This window comes from Lepisma saccharinum, chromosome 1, assembly GCF_977018435.1.
Source record: "Lepisma saccharinum chromosome 1, izLepSacc3.1, whole genome shotgun sequence".
Lineage (NCBI taxonomy): Eukaryota > Metazoa > Arthropoda > Insecta > Zygentoma > Lepismatidae > Lepisma > Lepisma saccharinum.
In genome coordinates, this window is record NC_139229.1 from 215,476,125 (window position 1) to 215,498,909 (window position 22,785).

At 38.7% G+C, this 22,785-nt stretch overlaps 1 protein-coding gene across 1 annotated transcript in view; it reads right to left on the reverse strand.

Annotated features, from left to right (window-relative positions):
- LOC145979031 (sodium-dependent phosphate transport protein 2B-like) overlaps positions 1-16,344 on the reverse strand; it is a 66,932-nt gene extending 50,588 nt beyond the window's left edge. Inside the window, exon 1 of the mRNA XM_083112110.1 lies at positions 15,867-16,344. Within this exon, the coding sequence (XP_082968236.1) occupies positions 15,867-15,947 (81 nt within the window). The 5' untranslated portion in view covers positions 15,948-16,344. The remainder of the gene's footprint in view (positions 1-15,866) is intronic.
- Positions 16,345-22,785: the final 6,441 nt, after the last annotated feature.

Consider the following 22,785-nt stretch of genomic DNA (forward strand, 5'->3'; position numbering starts at 1 on the left):
ATTTTACACTATTTACATTTCAATGACAACTCCAAAATTGATGTGTATATACAAATTGCGACCACTCATTGAGGAACTGAACAAGAACTTCAAGATCCATGGAGGTCTAGAAGAGCATTTATCAATTGACGAAAGCATGATTCCTTATTATGGGAAACATTACGCCAAACAGTACATAAAAGGTAAACCGATTAGATTCGGTTTCAAGAATTGGGCATTGTGTACTGCCTCTGGCTATATGGTGGCCTTCAAAATATACACTGGCAAGGAAGAAAATCAAGAAAAACAGTTTGGTGTAGGGGGAGGTACGGTTGTTTCTTTGATCAAGCTTGCTGAAATACCATCCAAACAGGGATTTAAAATTTTTTTTGATAGTTACTTTACATCTGTAAAATTGCTAAGATATCTGGCAGAGGAAGGTTTTTGTGCTACAGGGACTGTTCAGGAAGGGCGTATAGAAAAGTGTCCTGTAATGAGTAGAAAAGACATGAGTAAGCTGCCACGTGGAAGTGTTGATTCTCGTACCTGTGACGATGTTCTTGTTGTTCGGTGGAAAGATAATAATGTTGTTACTGTTGCAACGAACTATGAAAAGAACGAAATGGGTACCTGCTCAAGATGGTCCAAAGAGAAGAAAAGCAAAATAACAGTACCGCAGCCAACGGTTCTTAGATCGTACAATAAAGGAATGGGTGGAGTTGATCTCACTGATCAAATGGTTGCAAAATACAGAACAAGAATACGCCAAAAGAAATGGTACTGGCCAATTGTGAATGCATGGTTGCTTATGCGGAAAGTGATACCATCTAATGAAAAATCTCAAAGCCTTCTGAAGTTTCGGAGGGATGTGTGTGTTAGCCTACTGAAAAGCTACGGAACAGAATCACGAAGAGGAAGACAGCCTGGTGCTCCCAATACAGATATTCGTTTCGATGAACGCAGTCATTGGATCATTTCTGTGTCGACAGAAAAGAAGTGTCGTTATTGCGCAGGAAAAGCTAAATACATGTGTCAAAAGTGTGATGTAGGGTTACATCCCAAATGCTTCAAAGACTATCATACATATTAGGGAGGTAAGGACTGTCTCAGAAAGTACTTTTCAATATATTCAAACTGTGTAAATAACAATAATATGTATCTTTGATCAAATACAAACTTAATGTTTTGGATTTCTTGAAAATATTCTACATGTGACATATTATAACTAATATTTGCAGTTCAGTGTTCTTCAGTCATGTGATTTGATTTTTTTTGGGGGTGTTTCACTATCTTTGTGCAAACATAATATGATAATAAAATATTATTAAAATATATTTAAATTACTTTGACTTTTCAAATACAAATTTAAGGTTTTTCAAAGTATTATTATATTTAGAACAGGAGATCATACTTGACAGTCCAATATTTCCCAGGTATGTAATCCAATTTTTCGGTTGTCTCCCCTCTGTCCCCATGCCGAAACATGAGTTGACATCATATTATAATGTTCAATCATTAGATATATTAAATTTGTTTTGGCTTGTCAGTTAGAAACTTAAGAATAGCGATTTTTCTGAAAATATTATTCATTATATTACTCTATATCTAACCTAACGTAACATGGCAAAATATTTTGAGTGTAGTGTTCTCCAGGCATGTGATCCGATTTTTCGGATGCCCACCCCCTCTTAGGGTACAACATACAATGATCTACAAACATTAAAAAATACTAAGTGGTGGTTAAAAAGTAAAGAATAAATCAAAAGTTACAAAAAAATTCATCACATTTGTTTCAAATGACCTCAGTCCTAGCCTTGTTTTCCTGACTCCTCCAGTTGTCCAGGACTTTGGAGTTAGTGCGAATCCTGTAATTACACGTAAATTATCTTAAGGGAACGGCTAAGTGACTTCACCCTCACAGTGTGTCTGCTGGCATAATATTGTTTCTATGATGTATTTTAGCTTTTAGAATCTTATTCGACAGTAAAAATAAATGCCAGTGGCAACCAAGAAGCTATTAAATGGGGTTGCATACATGTGGGATCGAATTTTCAACGGCTCGTAGGATCGAATTTTTTGGCCTTCTGTACACTGTCGAAGTTGTCTGTTGTACGGTCACACCACTGTGTATAGTACTATATGGTCAAGACAATTACAAGTAGAAGAGAAGAAAAGTTGCAGTAAAACAAATTCCAATTGACAGAATCTTGTAAATAATAATATACTTAATTTCTTGAGTGTTTTGGACAAATAACAATATATGTTTGTACTTCAGGCAATTTTTTGCCCCAAAAATCTAGCAACGATTCTGCTGTGAAGTGGATTTTCCTATTTACATAATATTAATTAAAGCCATTGAGTGGCAGAATGGACATCAGTTGCAGAAAACCCCTGATGTTGGAGAAAGAAAACAAAGTTTTTCTCCTTGTGCTCAGTGGTGGCGAAAAGGCATCACAGACCTTGCGGTGCGGGTGGAGAGCTAAATGCCCCTTATATGGTTGGTTTGAATTGCAGTCATTGAGGAACTCCATAATGTAAAGAGTATAGAAAATTCCCCTTTATTCTAATTATGTGAAACATTTGTGACACTGTAATAGAAGAAACCATTCAATAATCAAGGGGGTTCCTATTTGTTGAGTGTCAAACAACTGCTTTTGACTCATAAAAAGTTGCAATTTTAATAATGTACACAGTATTCTACAGAAAGTCCTACATAACCAGTACAATGTCTTATGGCAAGCAGTTTCCGAGCCGAGACGAAAAAGTCGGGACATGGATTAAAAGGAATGGACTGTCCCGACTAAATCGGAGCGTCTGATAGCCTTACATCAATGGTTATAGAACTAAAATAGCCCGATATTTCAGATTGCAGACTTCTAGAGCCTGCCTCTCTCCAGAAACAACCTATTCATTTGCGCAAGGACAAAATCGAAATTCATACAAAGTTTGAAAAACCGTCAACGTAATTTTTGTAGGTTTTTATACTTTCAAATGAAAAATTTTCATGGCTCGAGCGGAGGGGCATGGCTCCCCTGCCCCCTTTGGGTACGGGCCTGCTCGTGACCTAGAGGTCACTTCTGATTGTGCTACGGAAATAGAACTGGTTCTATCCTTGCGAAATGCCATGAAATGTGCCATGCCATGGCATCTGAAATGACATAACATTTTTCACTTTACACGGTAGGATTTTGGTCATGGCACAAATGTTAAGAAAAATACTTTCGTCTAAAGCGGACGTTAGTAAAATTGGATGATATGACCAAAGAACGTAGATTCCCAACTTTAATAGAGTTCCATGCTAACAGTCCCCTGGGATATCCCCAACAAAATACACGGTGTTTTTTTCTCTGTTGGTGTGCAACCACACGATGTACCAATACTAGACTTCCCAGAAAATCAATCAATCAATCTATATATCACCATACTTAGAATAAGTAGAACAAACTTAAAAAGGTATATGTTACTCTTCAGAGAACGTGAATTTCCTGCCATAGCAGTAGTTGTCTTCCATATCTGAGGTCAATGCCTCGCTGAAGAAAGTTGCACTGCACTGATCGGATAAGATAACACTGCGATGTTCGCACGAAAGAAAAAGTTTTCGCGTTGCATGGTTCGCGTGTCGGCAATGGAGGAAGTAATGCACCCTGCACGAGATGCGATCATCTCTGCTCGAAGTGCAAATCAGGAGGATTTCGAAATGAATATTCAACACAAACCCGCGTCCTTGGGCACCTGAGAAGTGCGTGACGTCCCCAGTGTTGAAGAAAATTATATACGATTCCATTCATTCGGGCGGTCCGGAATCGATTCTGTAGCGGAAGGGTGCTTTATTTGAATTTTGAACGAGCATCAAGTTGGTGCTGAGGTTATTGCACCACAAGTAGGTGTTTTCCGATGTACAAGCCAGATAATGTCCAATGTCTCCTGTAGGGTCGTCGTTAAGGTTGAGGCCTGTTAGGGCACTGACCTCCAATAATTTCCCTCGGCCAGCTCAACATTTTCCGAGCCTTAGAGGAAAATTTACTTTAAAATTTTAAAATAAACCTCCACATTACTTGTTTAGAAATCTTTCCATGTAGATCACTATCTATTTCATCTTTTTAGTTATTGCATTTGTTGGAATATAGACCAAGTTACATAACCTAATAAAAACATAATTTATTACTATTATTAATACATTTCTTAAAAACTACTAAAATGTATTAATGAAACTTATATCGCACAGAAATTGTATGAGGGCGTGGGATTAATATAATATACAATTAATATTATTTAATGTAGAGAACCAGTATGTAATTTATGTCATGTAACCTATATATTCAAATTTGATTCATGGGGTCTTGTCGAGATGGCCTCACTTCCACGTAATACAGTAAAAACTTGTTAATCCGAACCCCGATAAGCCGGACTTCGCTTAGAATGCAAGGTTTTAAATGTAGGTAGAAGCCAACAATCGTATTCGTGATATTGCTCCGTAACTGCTAAGAATACGTACATCCAACGTCCATAGGAGAACTTTGCCAAGAAAAGGCAGTCAACCACTGATTGCTTTACATTTTACTGTACTGTATAGTGTATTTAGGCTTATGCCCTTTAAATACACCATAATAAACGTGTTTTGTTGCTATAAACGGAGTTTTAATGCACTATATACTGTTATTTTAGGTTATTTCAGTTAATCCGGACTTTCGTTAAACCGGTCAACTTATACCCCCATTAGTCCGGAGTAACGAGGTTTTACTGTACATCCAGGTAACTGAAGTCTTGCAGGCAATCGAGGTTCTGGCGCCTGAACCTACTGCCAGTATAATGATCTGTAGGGCTCTATCTTGCCCTGTGTTTTGTCCATACGTGTGGTGAGTGTCCATTTACAGCCTCAGCTTTTAACCATGGTAAGGACATTTTAGTTCTCAAGTACAAATCTTGATTTTAGCTTCAGTCAGGGGCTCGGCCCTTTAAAATGTGCAAATAGGCTACGTGCTCCTCCCATAAACACGTCAGTCTAGAGACGTACCTGGTCTCGTGTCTGTTTCATGTCAAAATCGAGTTGACATCATAGATTGACTTGCGTTCAAGAGCTCGGTGAATTTTAACTGTAAGATACCAATTTTACTCTTAAACCATAATTGATTATTTCCCTGCATAGCTTAGTGTGTCCTTGTGTTCGTATCAAGTTGTCGGATTAGTATCAGTCTTTTGTTAGACTCGATATGACACCCTCCTACAACTAGACCGAGACAGAAAACTGGGAACCGAGGCAAGAACGAGACTAGTATTTGACGGGATTGTATCGAGACGAGATAAGAAGAAAGTAGGCTTATGAAGCTACCCGTGGCAGGGCTCAATATATACAGGATCTCGGCCATTTGTGAAAGTGGTGTTATCAGCACCAAGCTTTTTCCTCTTCTCTCTATGATTGCCTCCTGGTACCCAATTATTAATCCTGGGTGAACTCCAGAGCCGATTCCTGGAAGAATTCCCACCTGAAATCACTCACTCTGGGAATCGAACCTGGATCCCCGAGAAGCAGTCAGAAGCCATACCGACTGAACCACCGCTGATCTATACTCATATACAGCAAAACCCTGTTAAAACAAATAAAACTTTTTGACACATTAAACAATTTACGTGAGTGTATATACAGGGTGTCGCAAAACAACTTCAACAACGATTAGGTGCTGGTAGATATTATAAAAACAAGTAACTTTTCCTCATAGACATTATCTCAAAAGCGAGCAGTTTCTGCGCTATAAGCGCTTAAAATCTAACCTGTATGTATGCAACCCAACACAGCAAAGGATCGCTCTGACGTAACTTCCAGGGACGCGTGGCAGGGTTGCTACTAGCGTCCCTTGTTGAGAGAGATGACTTGATAAAAAAACAACTTGGGAGTCATACTGATCAAAATATAAAATAAAAATGTAAACAATCGTACAATACTAAGTCTCAAACGAGACGTGATTCACTGACAAACATCTCAGTTGAATCAAATATCCTCGAAGCTGAAAAGACAAACAAACAAACAAACAAACAAACAAAAAACAATAAATGGTATCATTACCTGTTCACTTAAAATATTCTCATTCTGTCAAGAGTAATGATAATGACAATCCAGTCGTGATGGCATTGAAAGTTGACATTTGATGAAAATTAACTCATGATATAGAATCACAGATAAGCCACTGACTCCATATTTATCTAAAGATCAGTGAGCATGATCAACTAAACAGCTAAACGCGCTTACTGGAAAAAAGTACTCATTGTTCTCAGGTTTGACTCAAATGGGGATTTCCAACAGGAAAATATCATGCATCCGACAGCAACACACGAAAGATACCAACTTTCTCTTCTGGCATGACCCAAATTGCCGAAGACGTCGAAGTTCTGAGACTGTGAAGGTGCACGACAAGCTTATTGATGCTTTCGTTGCCCGGCAACACCTCCATGACATGTGGGTCGCGGTTAAAGCATTTCAAGAAGGTCGTTGTCACAGGAAAGTATTCAACTCATTTATATCTTCGGCTTGAAGGGAAGATGGCGTGATGTGATCTTCTAATTGTGATAATGTTCCAAGCAATTTGTGAACAATATAAGCCATTCTAAAATTGAGACGAGATTAACACTTACGGTTCGAGATTTCCATCGTTAAAGGCTGTGTTAAATTAGAAAGTAAAGTATGTGAAATTTTCGCCTAAATTTAAATGCGACTTATTCAGACAAGTGTGGTCGCCCGCATAGGGGGTCAAAAAAGGGAGCGCTTGAGGACTCCCCCTTGAATGAGGAAAGTTTTACACCTCTATTCTCTCTTCTATTTGAACTCCTTTTCCACTTTCTGTCTTTTCTCAGTTGCTGTAAGTTTATCTTCATTCTTGCTATTGATTTTCTCTTTTTAATGTTTTCTGGCGTTTCTTATAATATTCTTCTCTCTCCCTCTCACTTCTTTGTCATTCTCCCCCTCTCTCATTCTTCCTAATTGCTTCCTTTCCTCGCATGCACTTCTTCTACTCTCTCTTTCTGTTTCCGCTGTATGTTACTGTCACTCTCTATCTTTCTGTTTCCGTTGTTTGTTTCTGTCATTTTTTCTCTCTCTCCCCCCTCTTTCTTACCTTTTCTTCCCCTTTTCTCCCCCTATCTTTTTCTATTGTTATATTTATCTCTCTCTCTGACTCTCGTTTCTATGCCATCCCCTCCTCCTTCTCTTTTTCCTTTCTCCCTCTGTTTTTCATTCTCTTTGATTCTGTTTCTTCTCTCTCTCTTTTTCCTTTTTCCTCTTTTCTCTTTCTCCCTCTCCACTTTTCTCTCACATTTTTTCCCTCCTCTCTCTCTTGCACTATCTCACATTTCTCCTCTCTCCCCTGCAACTCAACTCGAGAAGAAACAGGCACATAATCAGCGTCTCACAGCAAGGACGTATTTGGGGGTGGATCTAACCCACCCAAAAGACTAACAAGTATTCAAATTAAATAATGAAAATATACTCACCCGCACCGTGCGGCCAAAGGCGTCAGGCTTTCGGCTCGGGCTACGCGACTCCCTCAGGTTCGAGTCTCCTTGTGCTTAAACAACCTTTGTTCTGAGATTTCGGCCTGTGTATGAGACCGGTGGCCACCCACTATCGTGAGACAATCGAGGAGCTACGAACGTAACGCGGCCATGGAAGCCTACAACAACGACTGGGGGGTCTTCGTGTTGTCCACACGTACCTGGTTGGAAGATCGTCTACCTCGCCAAGTGAGAGAGAGGCCCTGGCCCTCACAGGCTGTTCCACCATGGGTTATTATTATTATTATAATGGAAATATACGTGTTTAGCATTTCTTGTACAATCGAGGATTATTATTTTCCGACGAACTTACTGCAAGGGAAGGATTAGATTAGGATCATACGGCTTTGAATTACAGGACTAAAGAAGATTTATGCACGTCACTGGCGTACGCAGAGGAGGCTGATAGGGATACAGCCTTCTCCGAAATTTTGAGAAAATCAACATTTTCAAATAAAAGCAGTGAAGATCTCGGGAAAACAGTAGTGGCAAATCCCTTAAAATGAGCCCCGATTGTCATTTTTGAGAGTGGAAAGTTCTAAAAATACAAAATATCTTATTGTCTATACTGCCTGCCCCCTTTACAATTCCAGCCCCTCCCAAAAAACAATGTTGCGTACGCCAGTGATGCAGCTTATAATAATATATACAAAATACAGGAACTTTAGTTTTCGTCAACTGGATGGAGCACCCTTTTCGTTATTCGATAAATATTAAATTCTTTATCTTTTTGACATAAATTTACAGTTTTCCCACAAATTTTGGCGATCTTAACTACACGTAAGCTAGATATTGTGCATACGTGCAGTAAAATCTCTATTGTTACACCGTGTTTCTCATGTACTAATAACAATACAACTTCAATTGATTTACACATTATGAATAGACCTATGAATCATATTAACGCATTAATTTAAATATTTATAGTATTATTATTTCTGAGTACTTGTGAGACTCGCACGTATTCTATTTGGAGCCCATACAATACCGCACATTCAATAGGGTGCGGCGAGTTTTGGCAACGTAGATGGTCTGTTTGATTAGCGCTGAAACATACCCCTACTGTCGTCTCTTTTGGCGGGAAGTCGATAGAGTTAGACGTGGATATAAAGGTTAGCTCCGTTGGAAGAGCGAGTTCTTGACGTGAAATTGTTTGGTAAATTCTTCTTGAACACTTAAGTCACGAAAGAGGTCACATGGTACGTTTTGCAACCTAGATGCACAATTTCCAACTCTTCGTGCAAGTGTACTTGTCACACGCCCCCAATTCGCTTCAATTTGCATCAGACGAAATGTTTATGCACACGGAAATATGGTGGGAACAAGTATAACGGTGTTCTTCATATCGGAGTAAATATAATTTGAGGGGCGAATTCTTCTTTCCCACTGCTAATCGTTCTCTGTGCTATAGTAACCTTGACATGCTTAGAAATCATTGATACTGGGTTAATTTCCAGCGTAAAGCAGGGGCATGACATTCGCGCTTGACTTATCGTCTGTTCCATTGTAATTATGAATTAACTCTCGTCTTCACGGTTCACGGATCGGTAAAACAAGCTGCAAAGAGTAAATCGTAAACCCTCTAACCTTCTTAAACCCGAAGGTTTATGGCTGCAGCAACACAAGCCTTCCATCTGTCCCTATCCTGGGCAAGACCAATCCAATCTTTTCCATCCATTACCGATTTCCTTTAGGCCCATCAAAACGTTATCTCTCCATCTTCGTCTTGGCCTTCCTGCAGGTCTCTTACCGTCAGGTTTCCCAACAAATATCTTGTAGCCCGCCTAAGTCTTCTTGATTTAATTATTCTAATAATACCTGGACATGAATGTAAATTGTGTAGTTCTAAATTATGTAACTTTCTCCACTGACCTGTTCCCTCATCTCTTTTAGGTCCAAATATTTTTCTAAGAATTTTATTTTCAAATACTCTTAATTTATGTTCCTCTTTTAATGTAAGGGACCAAGTTTCACATCCATATAAAACCACAGGCGGAATTACTGTTTTGTATATATATTTTAACTTTTAGTTTCTTAGATATTATACGCGAAGATAAAAGTTTATGAAGAGACATGAGGTAACATGCATTTCCTGAATTAATAGAGTAAATCGTAGAATTTGATATTCCCTAATGGTCTAATACGAACGTGAAACTCTACCTCAGCCTCTCATCGAACTAAACAGCTGCTGTGTATGTAGACAGGGGGAATATACCACAAAAAAACTTGGTTGGTCTTGGTGTAATAAACATTACGAGGACTCGCAATGATAAATTTGCACAACTCACATTACGGAATCAAGATGTCTCCATTTTTAAGACACAGAGAAAAATGTTTGAAAAAGCAAGAAAATAGTTTCTCGTAACCAAATATTTTGTTTAAATAGGCAACAAGGAAATAAGTATTCACCAGAACCCAATTGTTTTAGTAATCGCGCGCACCTGGCTTAGAGTTACCAAAAAATGTGGTCAAAATTAACACATTTAGTAATATCTGCCAAATTTTTAGATTACGCTTACCAAAAAGCTTAAACAAACGCGTTTTCTTAATTCAAAGAAATGCATTTTTCTGTACATGTACGTGTCTTAAAAACAAATGAATGTTGATAATAAGTATGATATATTAACAATTCAAACATTTACTAACACTTAACACATAGATGCATATTGTAACTAGAGATAAGAACTTTTGTCACACATAAAACAAGTTGGAGCTGTGCCTGCGGCAGAAGGTGAGTGATTGACATATATCTCAATCGTCTGTTCACTAACGTGTACAATACTATAATAGTTTCATATCCATCTCCTTCTCTTAAAGTAAATGAAGTCGGCGACACTGAACCAAAGCAAGAAATATTCGTTTGCATCACCGTGGAAATTCTGAGATGTGAGAGGCTAGGTCTCAGCTGTTTCGAGATCGCCTGCAGCATCCATCAAGGTCACTGAACTCGCCCTGACCGCCTCAACATCCGGGCAGATGCGCAAACAATCATTACATTTTTGCAGCTGAAGAAGAACAGGCTTCAAATACGCTACTCCGTCATTCATAATGGAAACTCTGCTTTTGTTGCTACGCTGATTGTGATGTCTTCTCTCTCAGAGAAGGAGCTTAAAATCTGGGAAAAATTTTACAATTGTCAAGGATGAGTATACAATATTATTATAGAACTATAATTTTTGAGGGCTTTCATTGCAGAGAAAATGGCCCACCTTATTTTTATTAGCTTCAAACGGCCTGCTATGAAATTTTAACAGAGTGTAATGCAGATGGTAACTCTGGATGACGAAAGAATTTATATTGTCGTTTATTTGGCGCCAAAGACATGAGAGTGATTTAAATAGTTCATTGAGCGAGTGGTTAGCATCTACGACGCTAGAGGTCCCGGGTTTGATTCCAGGCCTGAGCATGGATGTTTGTGAGTGTTCATTCATTTAATTTCTTCACTCATCCCCATCTGATCATCACTTATCCTCATCTTAGTGACTAGTCAAAAGTGGATAAAAAGCAACACCTAATGCCATAGATGAAATACATTATTCATGCCTTCAGTTACAAATGATATATTATCTAAATTTATTTAGGCTAATGGTGCCTTGAGTTGCACCGAAGAAAATTTGTAATATTCTTTCTAAGCCAAACAATTCATACAAAAACGGAAATTCTTATATACTGTGCGTGATTTGCCGGACTCTGTGGCCGAGTGGTTAGCTCAACGCCCTGCGAGGCCAAGGCTCCCGGGTTCGAATCCCGCTCGGGCTTGGTTGTTTGTGAATGTCCATTCATCAATTTCATCATTTCATCAACCCCATCTTCGCAAGTTAGCCAAGAGGCACAAAACGCGAAGTAAAATAAACTACATCAATCAATCAATCAATACTGTGCGTCATTTTACTTTACAAAGAGTTGAGGATACTGGGAGGAGTGTAGAAGTCATTAGTTTGTATTTTATCTTCATGCTTTGTTGGTTGCACCGTCTAGTATCGCTTGTTCAAGTTGAGAAACATCAGTCACGAGAAGTTAAGGGAAAATGCTTCTTATGGTGGAGGGCACGTCGTCTATCTATGGTCGTTACATATATCAAGACAGAGAATAGGCAATTAGGAGTGAGAGCTAGATACTAAAAAAAAGGGAAAAGCATGTACATAAAATCATTTAGTGGAAAGCAGGTGCACAACAAGGAAAACTATAATAAATGAGGCATAAAAGTAATGAGTCATGCAGCAAAACACTGCAATTGGAAATTTGGGAGGAAAACTACCACTTGCTTATCATTATCAGAATATGCAGATTGGTTTCCAACAATTACGAAGTATGTCCATATTTAAAGGTTGGGGATTCGACCCGTTCCGAAATTTCTGTCATGTTGGATTAATGCAAGTTCAGAAACAGAAATCTGCAACTCATTTTCTAATACTTTTTCAACATTTTACAAAAGACGACTGGAAGATGATGCTGAAAGAATGTATGTATGTAGTATCTTAAAGTTGATTGTGGTAATTGCGCAAAACGGACTTTATCCTGGTAGCTATGCAACCCACATTTTACCTGCGTGTTGCATGGTTGCATACTTCTTCAAAGTGTCGTCGTCTGAGGGAGTGACGAGCAATCATGATAAACGCATTAGAGCTTCTCCCACTTGTGGAACGGTGGTTAGTGAACCATGGACGGTGAGCATTGATATCTTCGAGAGCCAAAGGGCAAAAGGTTCCTGGACCGTATTAAAATTCACCCTGAAAAAAATGTTTCTGGACCGTATTTAAATTTATCTGGTAAAAAGCTTCCTAGACCGAATTAAAATACTTTTCAGATAAAAAGATTCTTTACGGTCCCGAACCCATTTACGCTTGCTGATTTTCTCTCCTGGACCGGAATTGAATTTATTTAAAATTACTATACCTTTAACTACCCTGCTCTGTACCTTCTTGCACTGGATTAGTCTTACAGACTCGAACGTTTAGAAGGATATGAAGTTTTAGCTCATTATGCTATTATGTTGGAGGTAGCCAGTATACTGTTCCGCCCGCATAGCCTTCAACCAGTCAGCTTAGTACAGGATTTCATTTTTAACCCGCATAGAAAGCGGTTCATGTAGTAACTAAACTGCTGATCTTCAGTATAAATTTTGAGAAGCAATAACGACAAAGGATAAAGTAATAAATTAAATATTTCCCATTTTGAGAGGCAAACATTTCTTTGAACAATATTCTAAGGCAGGTTGTGTGATAAACAACCCTCTCCAGCAGTTTCAATTTACCCTCCGTAAGACAGTCTTTCGATACAAGGCCTATTGCACTGCGAGAAAATCCTTGACAGCCCCAGCGATCAGGTGACTGCAGGGATACAGTAACATTGTGGGAACACTTAAAATTTTAACTCGTACGATCAATGTTCATGACGACTCAAAAGAATGTTTACAAAATTTTTTATATAATTTTAAGATAAGGAATGGCTGAAATTGTAGGCCTAACAAAAACATATGGTTTCATTCTTGTTCATACCATACTGTAAATGATCTGCAACATTGTTATAAACTTTGCGACAGCCATCATAGTTTTTAAGGATTTCGGGAACTGTTCCATGGTTTAGAGTAGCGGTTCTCAAACTGTGCTCCGCGGCACATCTCCAGGTATTCCGCAAAGTTAGTGGAAAGAAAAATTAATGAAATAAGTATAAAAAGGTTTCCATGTTATGAATTTGTACGGCCGTGAGCTTTGTTAAGGTAAGTTTTTTTTAGCTCTTGCAGCGCTGTGTGAGGCAGTTGTAGATAGCAATTATTATAGATGGAAGTGCGTGTCCTGCGTGACCTCAGTCACCTGTGCCCTTTCGCACTTCAAAACTTCGAGAACGTCGGCGATGGTAAAACTGATTGTTAACACGCACACACATGTCTGAAAAAACCTTCCATAAGGGTACATTACCTTTGGCAAGGCGCCGAAAATATCGGCTCCAATATATCAAAGGCACTCATGCGCAAAATTGATGTTTTGAGATAAGAATATTTAAAGCTCCGATTTTTAATGACTTTCAATGGGAAGAATTAAATCTAGATAAAAATCTAAGCCATTTAGAATTTGAATTGAGAAAGTAAAATTTTGACTCAAAGCTTGACAAAAATAGAGTTTGGTAAAAACACAATAGTGTACATAAGTGTCTTTGTCGTTGGTATATGAGCAACTGCCGTGACTCGTAAAGTTTGGAAACTGCTCGTTTATGGGGGTCTCACTTATCGCACACCGTATTGAACACTTTCGTCTACTGACGTCACCATAACTATCGTTGTTAGGTTAGGTATATTAGGTTTAGTAGGGCTATTACCATGGATAATAAATTTTTGGTGAAGCCCAGAAAAATTGTAGTGTAATTATCGTGTATTTATGCTAAGAGCCCATCCATGCCCTACCTCACAACGAAATAAATTCGCGCTGACGTCAGTAGACGAAAGAGAGAGAGAGAGACAGAAAGAAAGTAAGAGAGAGAAATAAAGAGAGAGGGGATCGCGAGTGAAAAGTCCATAGGATCATCATCAGGAGATGAGATTATTAAAAGGCATTGGGCATAACTCTGTTTCCGGGCAGTTAGTGTTAAGTCACGTGCATGCTGTTGCCAGTGTACTCGAGTCGTCTGCTTCATCGCAGAAGCAAGCAAAAACATTGGCGCGCCAGCAGTGCAAAAGCCACAACATGCAGAGGCCATTGACCTTATCAACAGAAGCATCGTAGTCGTATGTGGTATCCGTCGTCGCCTTGAAATGAAGGGGTCCCGGGTTCGATACCTGGCGGAGGCACAAGGCACAGTTTCTAGGATCTCACTTTAAACTGTAGGTCAATTTAGGTCCATTCTCGGTTAGCCTATCTGTGCATGAAATGGACTTAAAACAAGAATTCAAACAATTCGTGGTGGCAGGTTAACCGACGTGGTTGATTTTTCACTCACACAGACCCGTACTGCTATCTGCAATAGAGTTCTACAGCGCCCTCAGGACTTCTTAACGAAGGGGAATGGGTCAACATTTGAAAAAGAAAAAAATAGTGGAATTGTAAATAAGGAAATGGAGGAAAGACCTTTCCGATGCCAATGCTGTCTCTTTGTAATCAAGAGGTCCCGGTTCGATCCACTCCACGGTGGAGTGGCCATAGGATTGAATCCCGGGTAGGGCTATCACCCCCTTGATTAATCGAAACAAAGAGGAAGAAAGATGAGCAGCACGAAGAAAGGAAAAATACGACGGAATTCTTATTCTCTGTATCCGTGACTGAACATTAACGCGTCCTGACGCTCTTACTAGCATGCAACGAAATAACACGCACGAATCACGTTATATTTCATTCTGCGTTGAGGCCCCCCCCCCCCATGTCGTAGTGGTAACTCCTTCGCTTTGTAATCAAGGGATCACGGGTTCGATACCCGTGGAGGAGGCACATTTAGGATTTCACTTTGAACTGTAGTCCAGTATCGTTTAGGCCATCTGTGCAAAGCAACTCAACGTTCTACGTTGGACATGGGTTAAAATAATAATTAAACGATTTAAGTATTAGAAGCAACAACTTTTAGAAGTAGGTTTGAGACAGGATCTTGCGTGTACACGCCCCCAAGGAGGAGTAGCTTACTGTTAGCAAAACAAAAACGAACGCAATAAAGAAATCAGGAGGATGTGTGAACTGTACTTACACCAGTATCCCCGATGTAAGTTTTAAAATAAATCAATGCTCAGAAGAGTAAATGTACCACATTGTAAGAGTTAAACAATAATTTTATGAATGTGAATTTTTATGTAGTTTTATGGCTTAAGCTAATTATAGATGTGTGACCATTCCATATATGTGTAATTGTTTTTCTCTTCTTTCTTGTAACAAATACTTTACCTGTTGTATTTCGTTCAATAAATAAAGATATTCTTTTGCCACAAGTATGTTGAAAAAACAAAAGTGTAGTCAAATATTTTGAGAACTTTTTTACACATTTGGACAATTATATCACAATTGTATTGTACACTAAAAGCGATGAGAAGCATTTTCTAGAAAGCCCATAAAAACAAAGGTCAAATGTTCGGAAAAACTTGCATACAAGCTCGAAAATTAATTATCAACATTTGGTACAGTTTATTGTAAGTTCAACTTATCCTCAGATAGGCTAATCGGTACTGGACCTACAGTTTAAAGTGGGATCCGAATCACAATTTGTCCTGACAGGGAATCGAACTCCCTTGATTACAAGGCGACAACATTAATCACAGAAGTAGAATATCGGTTTGAAAGTCTCGTCTAGATTTTCTTTTGTTTTTCACTTTCATATTCCCCGTTGGCAAGATAAACAAGCATGTCAAAAAGAGAAAGCACTTTACTCACCGAATTTCTAATATTGGCGTCTTCTTTAGATTTGCCGTCCGTCGACATGATGGTCGAGATTCTTCCTTCTCCGCTCGTCATATGTCGATAACGTGCACGTCACCCGTCGAAACCAACACACCGCACAAACTTTACTTCACCGTGTCCCAACACGATAAAACAAAAACTTTGAACAATGTCACTGGACACACGTCCGCTGCTCACTATCTTCGCTTGTTCGCAACTGCTGTCATGCTACCTCTCAGCTTCGTGCTGTCGAAACAATAATAGCGGAAAAAGCAGCTGTGAATCTCGAAGGATATTTCCAGCAGGCAAAAAAGGAGACGGGTAGTCCCGGAGTAAGGTGGGGAACACAATTACGTGTTCTGTGACGTCACTCTGAGACGCACTGGAAATGCAGACACGGGCGGCGTCACTCGCGTAAGTTCCCGGTCGTAGAGACACTGAGCGGCTTTCGCAGACAACACACCTTATTCCTGTGGGGGGATTTCGGCCTACCGCAGCCCCGTGACTTCAGGAAGAATAAAAAAACTAACCGCGATGCTTCTTTTTTTTTTTTTAGTAAAAGGGTCACTCATTGTGCCGAAGAATGTTGCAAATTCCGTGACGTCTGCTGGCGGTGACCAATCGCTGCGAGGCGCTGTGAACGGGGGATTGGAACGAGGAAAAAGTTCAGGTGTAGAGGGAGGAGAAAGTAGTGTCGGTCGGAATAATGTTACCAACTGCTATACTTTTACAACAGGTTATCCGAGGTCCGGGCATGAATGATGTGTCGTAACATGTACTTTTTGTTAGGATGGCCACATTTTCAGAAACGAAAAGCAGCACACGCAAAAGCAGTAATTTCCTTTCTTTTTAAAAGGCTTCCTTCTCCCACTTACATTCCAAACACACACAACATATACGAGTATAATACAAATACGAGGGGCATCAACGTTTGCTTATTTGACATCTGATTATGAAATTGTTTTGTTTACCACCTCATGAATAGCTGTAAAGGAAAAGAAAGTATCTTACATTAAAAAGTTTAATAATTTTTACTTGCTTAAGGTACAAGTTATTATTACACAGTACACAAAATTTATACATATAACAACATACTTTGAAATATACTACTTGTCATTTGAATACCTTGCTCGGTCCTGTTTTTCAAGATCAAATCATAAAAGGCAGGACACGTACAAATAAAATTTCATTTTGTGGTTATCAAGTGTCTCAAGGATTCAACATTTACCGGCTGTCCAACTTATTCACTGTTGAAAGCACGCTTTAAGTTGATTGATTTGTGCCCTGGAAGACCATGGGCGGAGTTTGAGCTTTTGCTTTTGGGGGGGGGGGCAGACTCTGGGAGAACCATATGCCAGTTTTGGTTAAGACAACTCAGGAACGTATCAAGAAATATAGCTATTGCGGAGAAGGTCAGAACCAATGTCTGAGAAATAATAATAATAATAATATGCTTAAATTAAAATGATTAAATTATAATTTACATGTAGTTAAGATAGCCAAAATATGTATAATATCAACTGCTCTGGCAAGGATATTAATGTAAAAAGAATTGAATATTCATTGAATAACAAAAATGTTAGATCCAGTTGACGAAAGAAAAGTTTCTGATTAATATATTTTTGCATATTACCATAATTAGTGCATAAATCTGCTTCCAGTAAGTGTAGAGGAAATAAATAAGCATAGATTGTACAACAAATGCTATTAAAAGTATATTTTCATTATTCAATTCATGTACTTGCTAAGTCTTTCGGGGCGGGGGCCCGAATCCCTTGGACCCTCCCCCTAAATACGTCCTTGAATTATAACGAACCTATATTTGATGAACAATAATATTCTGTCCATAGAGTCAGAGAGATGTTTTTGTGCGTTCAGGGCAGGATAAATTTTTTCTCGTACGAATTTTGACCTTGCCTTGAATTAGATAATAAAATCTTTATTTTAATTTTTATATTTACAATAAGTATCTTAGTTGTATTGCTTATTGTTAGTTCTTTGACATAGAGAGATATGTTCCTTTAATCTCTTCGTCAGTGCCAAACAAAATCACAACCTTATTAGATGAACTGTGACGATATTTTCAAACACAGGACATGATTGCAGAAAACCTGCCAACCTAGTAAATCGCATGTCTTGCATTTTACACTACTAGATTGTAAATATGCATTGTAAAACATATAATACGTGTATGGGATGGTTTATTCATTTATCTATTTAGATACTTAACATTTCCTCGGGTTAATCGCGTCGATGAGGATTGGAAAAATGCGATGGAATGCTCAAATTAGGAAATTTCAAATTCGATAACAAAAATAAAGTGTTTTTAATTAGTATTTCAGGAGAGTAACCAAAGGGATAAAGGAAATGAGCTTGAAAAATGTAGTGTAAAATGCAGGTACTAGGTTTAGTGTTTTGAAAATGTACCATTGAATACAAGTAATCTAAATGGTTCCATGGGTTTCAAAAGTAAGATTTTATGTGAAATGTCACACAATACATGGATATATTCCATGAGTAAAAAAATCATTAAGAAGTTTTATAAAAGTTAACAAAAGAAAGAGAATGCATTTCAATATTTTAACGATATGAAATGTGATAAATAAAGAAAAACAGTTGAGCCGCATGATCTAGGATATCGAGTGTAAGTCTTTCCCTATTGTCACTGATAATAAAATAATAAATTTTAAAAAAAGTTATTGTTAGTAGTTTATAATAATAAAAACAGTATTTCTTTATTGAAATAATAATGAAACGAATCAATTTTTTATCAACGCCCTGACATCCCTAAAAAAATTCATATAAAAGAAGTACGTACATACCCCTCTGATGCCACACTATGCGTTTCTACTGCTGCATTTGGATGGTGGGATAGCAAAAATTTAAATGAGAGTAGTTGTTTAGCCACCGGATTTCTAGTATATCACAGGTCGGTCATAGGTTCGATCCCCACCATCGGCATGGACAAAAACAAGATAAAAAAATCACCTCAAGGCGAGGACAACGTAGTGTTTTAGAATAGGTATAACCTGCATAACGTACAATCAACATTGCGTGTTAACACCGAAATAAATTAATAAATGCTACATTAGATGGCGCAAAGGCCGTTTCTCTCAAAATCGAATTCTCACAAAAAAAACTTCCCCCATTGCATAATCATAAAATAAACAAAAAAGTGTACAAAATTTGATGTAATCAAATTGTTATGAGCAGTACACAAACAAAATTATACGACGAGAACTATGTGCACATTTATAAGTTCTCAGGAGGAAAAACAAATAAAAAAATTGAAAAACAAAGACCATTGCTTTTTAAATTCAGTACCATTATTGATAATAAGTAATACAGTTATTCTGAAAACGTTTGAATTGTTCCCTGTACACATGAATATAACGGTAGGAAACCACAGAACACTCTATTTTGACCATGTCTCTCTGCCGCTTGTAGCACCTCCTGAGCCCGACCCCCAGATTTTAAAAGTACACGTTAAAAAAAATGTGAGTACCACAGTTCCAGGAACATCGAAGGGAAAAATCTTGCATTGCATTGACTCGCGTGACAGCTAGATTAAACAACTGAATAGACCTCCGGTAGACCCCACTGTATTAATATGAACAATTTTCCAACGTAAATACATTATTCCAATAAAAAAAAAGTGCTCCCCTGTGCTTAGCACAACGCCTTGAAGGCGAATACGGGGTGTGGGGTAACGCCCCACACTTTCTTGATCCGGTCGTGAGTGGAGGTGATGTGATCAGCATCACGCCCCTGACCGCCTTTACCCCCCAGGGTTTCCCCCAGGTACGAGGGGCGATCAGGTTGCTCTAACCCTAACATAGAAAGAGCAACAATAGAGTTTCAATTTTTTGAATTTTTCAACATACTCCCCTGCAACTCCAATGCACTTTTCACATCGGTGCTCCAACGCCTGGATACCTTGCAAAAAAAATCTTCCGATTAGTCCTCCAACCATGAGTCCACAGCCCTTATCACCTCAGAATCATCAGAAAATTTTTGCCCACGAATTTCATTCTTCAAACGTTTGAACAAATGGAAATCACTGGGAGCCATATCTGGGAAATAGGGTGGGTGGGGCAACAATTCGAACGATGCATCTGCGATAGCGGCCCTCGCAATGCGTGAGGTGTGGACAGGTGCATTGTCCTGGTGAAGGAGCACACCACGGGTCAACATCCCACGCCTCTTTTTCTTGATGGAATCATGTAATTTCTTCATTAGGGCACTGTAGTATGTACCAGTGATGGTCTGGCCTCTTTGTAGATAGTCCACAAGAAGGACACCCTTGCAGTCCCAGAAAATTGAGGCCATCAACTTCTTGGCTGACGTTTGCACCTTGAACTTCTTCGTTGGTGGAGAATGTGTGTTTCCACTCCATGCTTTGCGATTTTGTTTCTGGGTCGAAGTGATGGACCCATGATTCATCCATAGTTACAAATCGGGCAAGGAAATTGTCTATATCAGCACAAAACTTGTCAAGAAGTTCTTGACTGATGAGCACTCGGGTGCGTTTCTGATCTGGGGTGAGGTTTCGAGCCACACATCTTGCAGGATTTTTTTTTATTTGCAATTCCTGGGTAATTATGTTTTGCACAGTGCCATATGACAGGCCACACATCTCAGCAACATGACGGATAGTGACTCGACGATCCTTCAGCACGATATCGTGGACTTTGTTAATGTTTTGGGTTGTCATGACAGTTTTTGGTGCTCCACCTGCATGTTCATCCTCACACGACTCTCTCCCACAATTAAACTCACGACACCATCTCTTCACCATACTGTATGAAGGAGCAGTGTCCCCCTAGTGTATCCAACAAGTCCTCATGATTTTTGGATACCGTCCACTTCTTCTTCACAAAATATTTGATCACCGCTCTCACCTCAGTTTTCTCCATTCTGGCACATTGACACAACTTCACTCAGTTAAACCCCTGTAAAAAGAAAACTGTACGCTACTCAGACTTGTAATTCAGAATGAAAGCATATAAAGGATCACTAAACAATAACAAAATAAAAAATCAATCATAACGTCATTCCTTCTATGTTAGGGTCGCAGCAACCTGATCGCCCCTCGTACTCATGCTATTCGACGCTGGATGAGCGCCGGGGCCGCTTCCATCGTTAGAAAAGTTCCCGGATTTGAACCGGCCGGGGATCGAACCCCAAATATACAGATCATCATCACTGGCGTACGCAGGGTGATCTGATGGAGGTTACAGCCCCCCCAGAAATTTTGATAGAATAAAATAAATCAAATCAAGAACTAAAGAAATCGTGAAAACAATAAAAAACAATATAATTGCAAGTGAATCTATGACTCTATAGTGGTTAGATTTCTTTCTGTATTGGCTGCTATAGCAATGCTTCATTCGGCTCGGAGAGTTTCAACAATGTGATAACATGTTGCCGGAGATAGACAAGTGGCACTGTTGAAAGTATTATTGTATTATTTCAAGGCAACCATCTACGAAAGTTACTTAAAAGTTACTTACTTCCACTTACTTTGAAAAATAACTAATCCCAAGTTTCACATGTCTATTATTGTTTTTTAAAAATATTGTTGTAACACATTTCAATGAAGGACATAATTAATGTTATTAACACTCGTTTGAGGATTTTCATTCTAAGGAAACCCAAACTCATACACAAAAAAGAGCTATCGAACTATTAACACCGAAAACTTTACCAAGTATCTATTACCAAGTTCAAACTTAATGTCCATCTAAGAAAATTGCAGCACGAGTATTTGGTGTATCCCACTGGCTGCTGGTGTACGCAGCCTGGGATGGGGGGAGCACATGGGGTGCAGCTCCTTCTGAAATTTTGAGAAAATCAAATATTTCAAATAAAAACAGCTAAGAACTTGGGAAAAGGTGTGAATGATAAAAACCAAACTTCGTTTAGGACGACCCCGATTACAATTTTTGTCTTTGAACAGCTTTTAAAACGAAGGTAAAAAATAATATTTTCGAAATATTTAATACTGTATCCTGTTTATTACCTGATGGCTTCTATGTAATATCTACCTTTACTATTAAAAAATATATATATACAGGGTGACTGGTAATTAGATGTATTCCTTGAAAGGGGTTAAAGTAGAGACAATTTGCAATAAATTTGACTATATGATACCACGTCCGAAAATTAGTAGTTTTTGAGATAATCGAATTTCAATTGTTTCTTAAAAAAATGACAATTTTCCACATAAAAACATGAATTGAGAAAAAACTGCTCATTGTATGGAACTTATTTCAGCGTTTTCTGATAGCTAACAAATAAGTGGTTCGTTGAAAAAAACGTTTTTCCCAAATAACAATCACATGTAAGTAACGGGTGGGTCTAAACTTACAAGTGATGATAAAAAATTGCACTCTTAGTTTACTTGGCAACGTATTAATAACAAAAATGGTATGACGCGAAGCGTACAAATTACTTAAATTACTTCCTTGTGACATCTGCTATCCAACAAGGTACAAATGTTTCTGACATTCACATTTGTGTAGAAGAAATAATACTTCATTCATCTTCATGTGAATGGAATCAATGAACAATACAATTAAAAAACATTACACGTCTTGCTCAAAGTGTGCACCTCCGTTACGAATGCAGGCACGGAGGTTTTTACGGACATTTGGTCTCTTAACTCGTGATGTGATGGTGTCCTTGATGTGTTGACCAGCTGTAAAGATCCTCTCCCTGAGCTCTTCTTGCGAGTTTACCGGTGTCTTGTCATGTGGCTCCAAATGTAAAAGTCGCAAGGCTCCAAATCGGGGGATCGAGCCGGCCAGGAAATCGAGCCGCCTCGGCCAATCCATTTCTTTGGGTAATTTTCATCCAGCCAGTCGCACGCCCATGCAGAAGTATGGATGGGCGTAATCAACAATCATTTGAT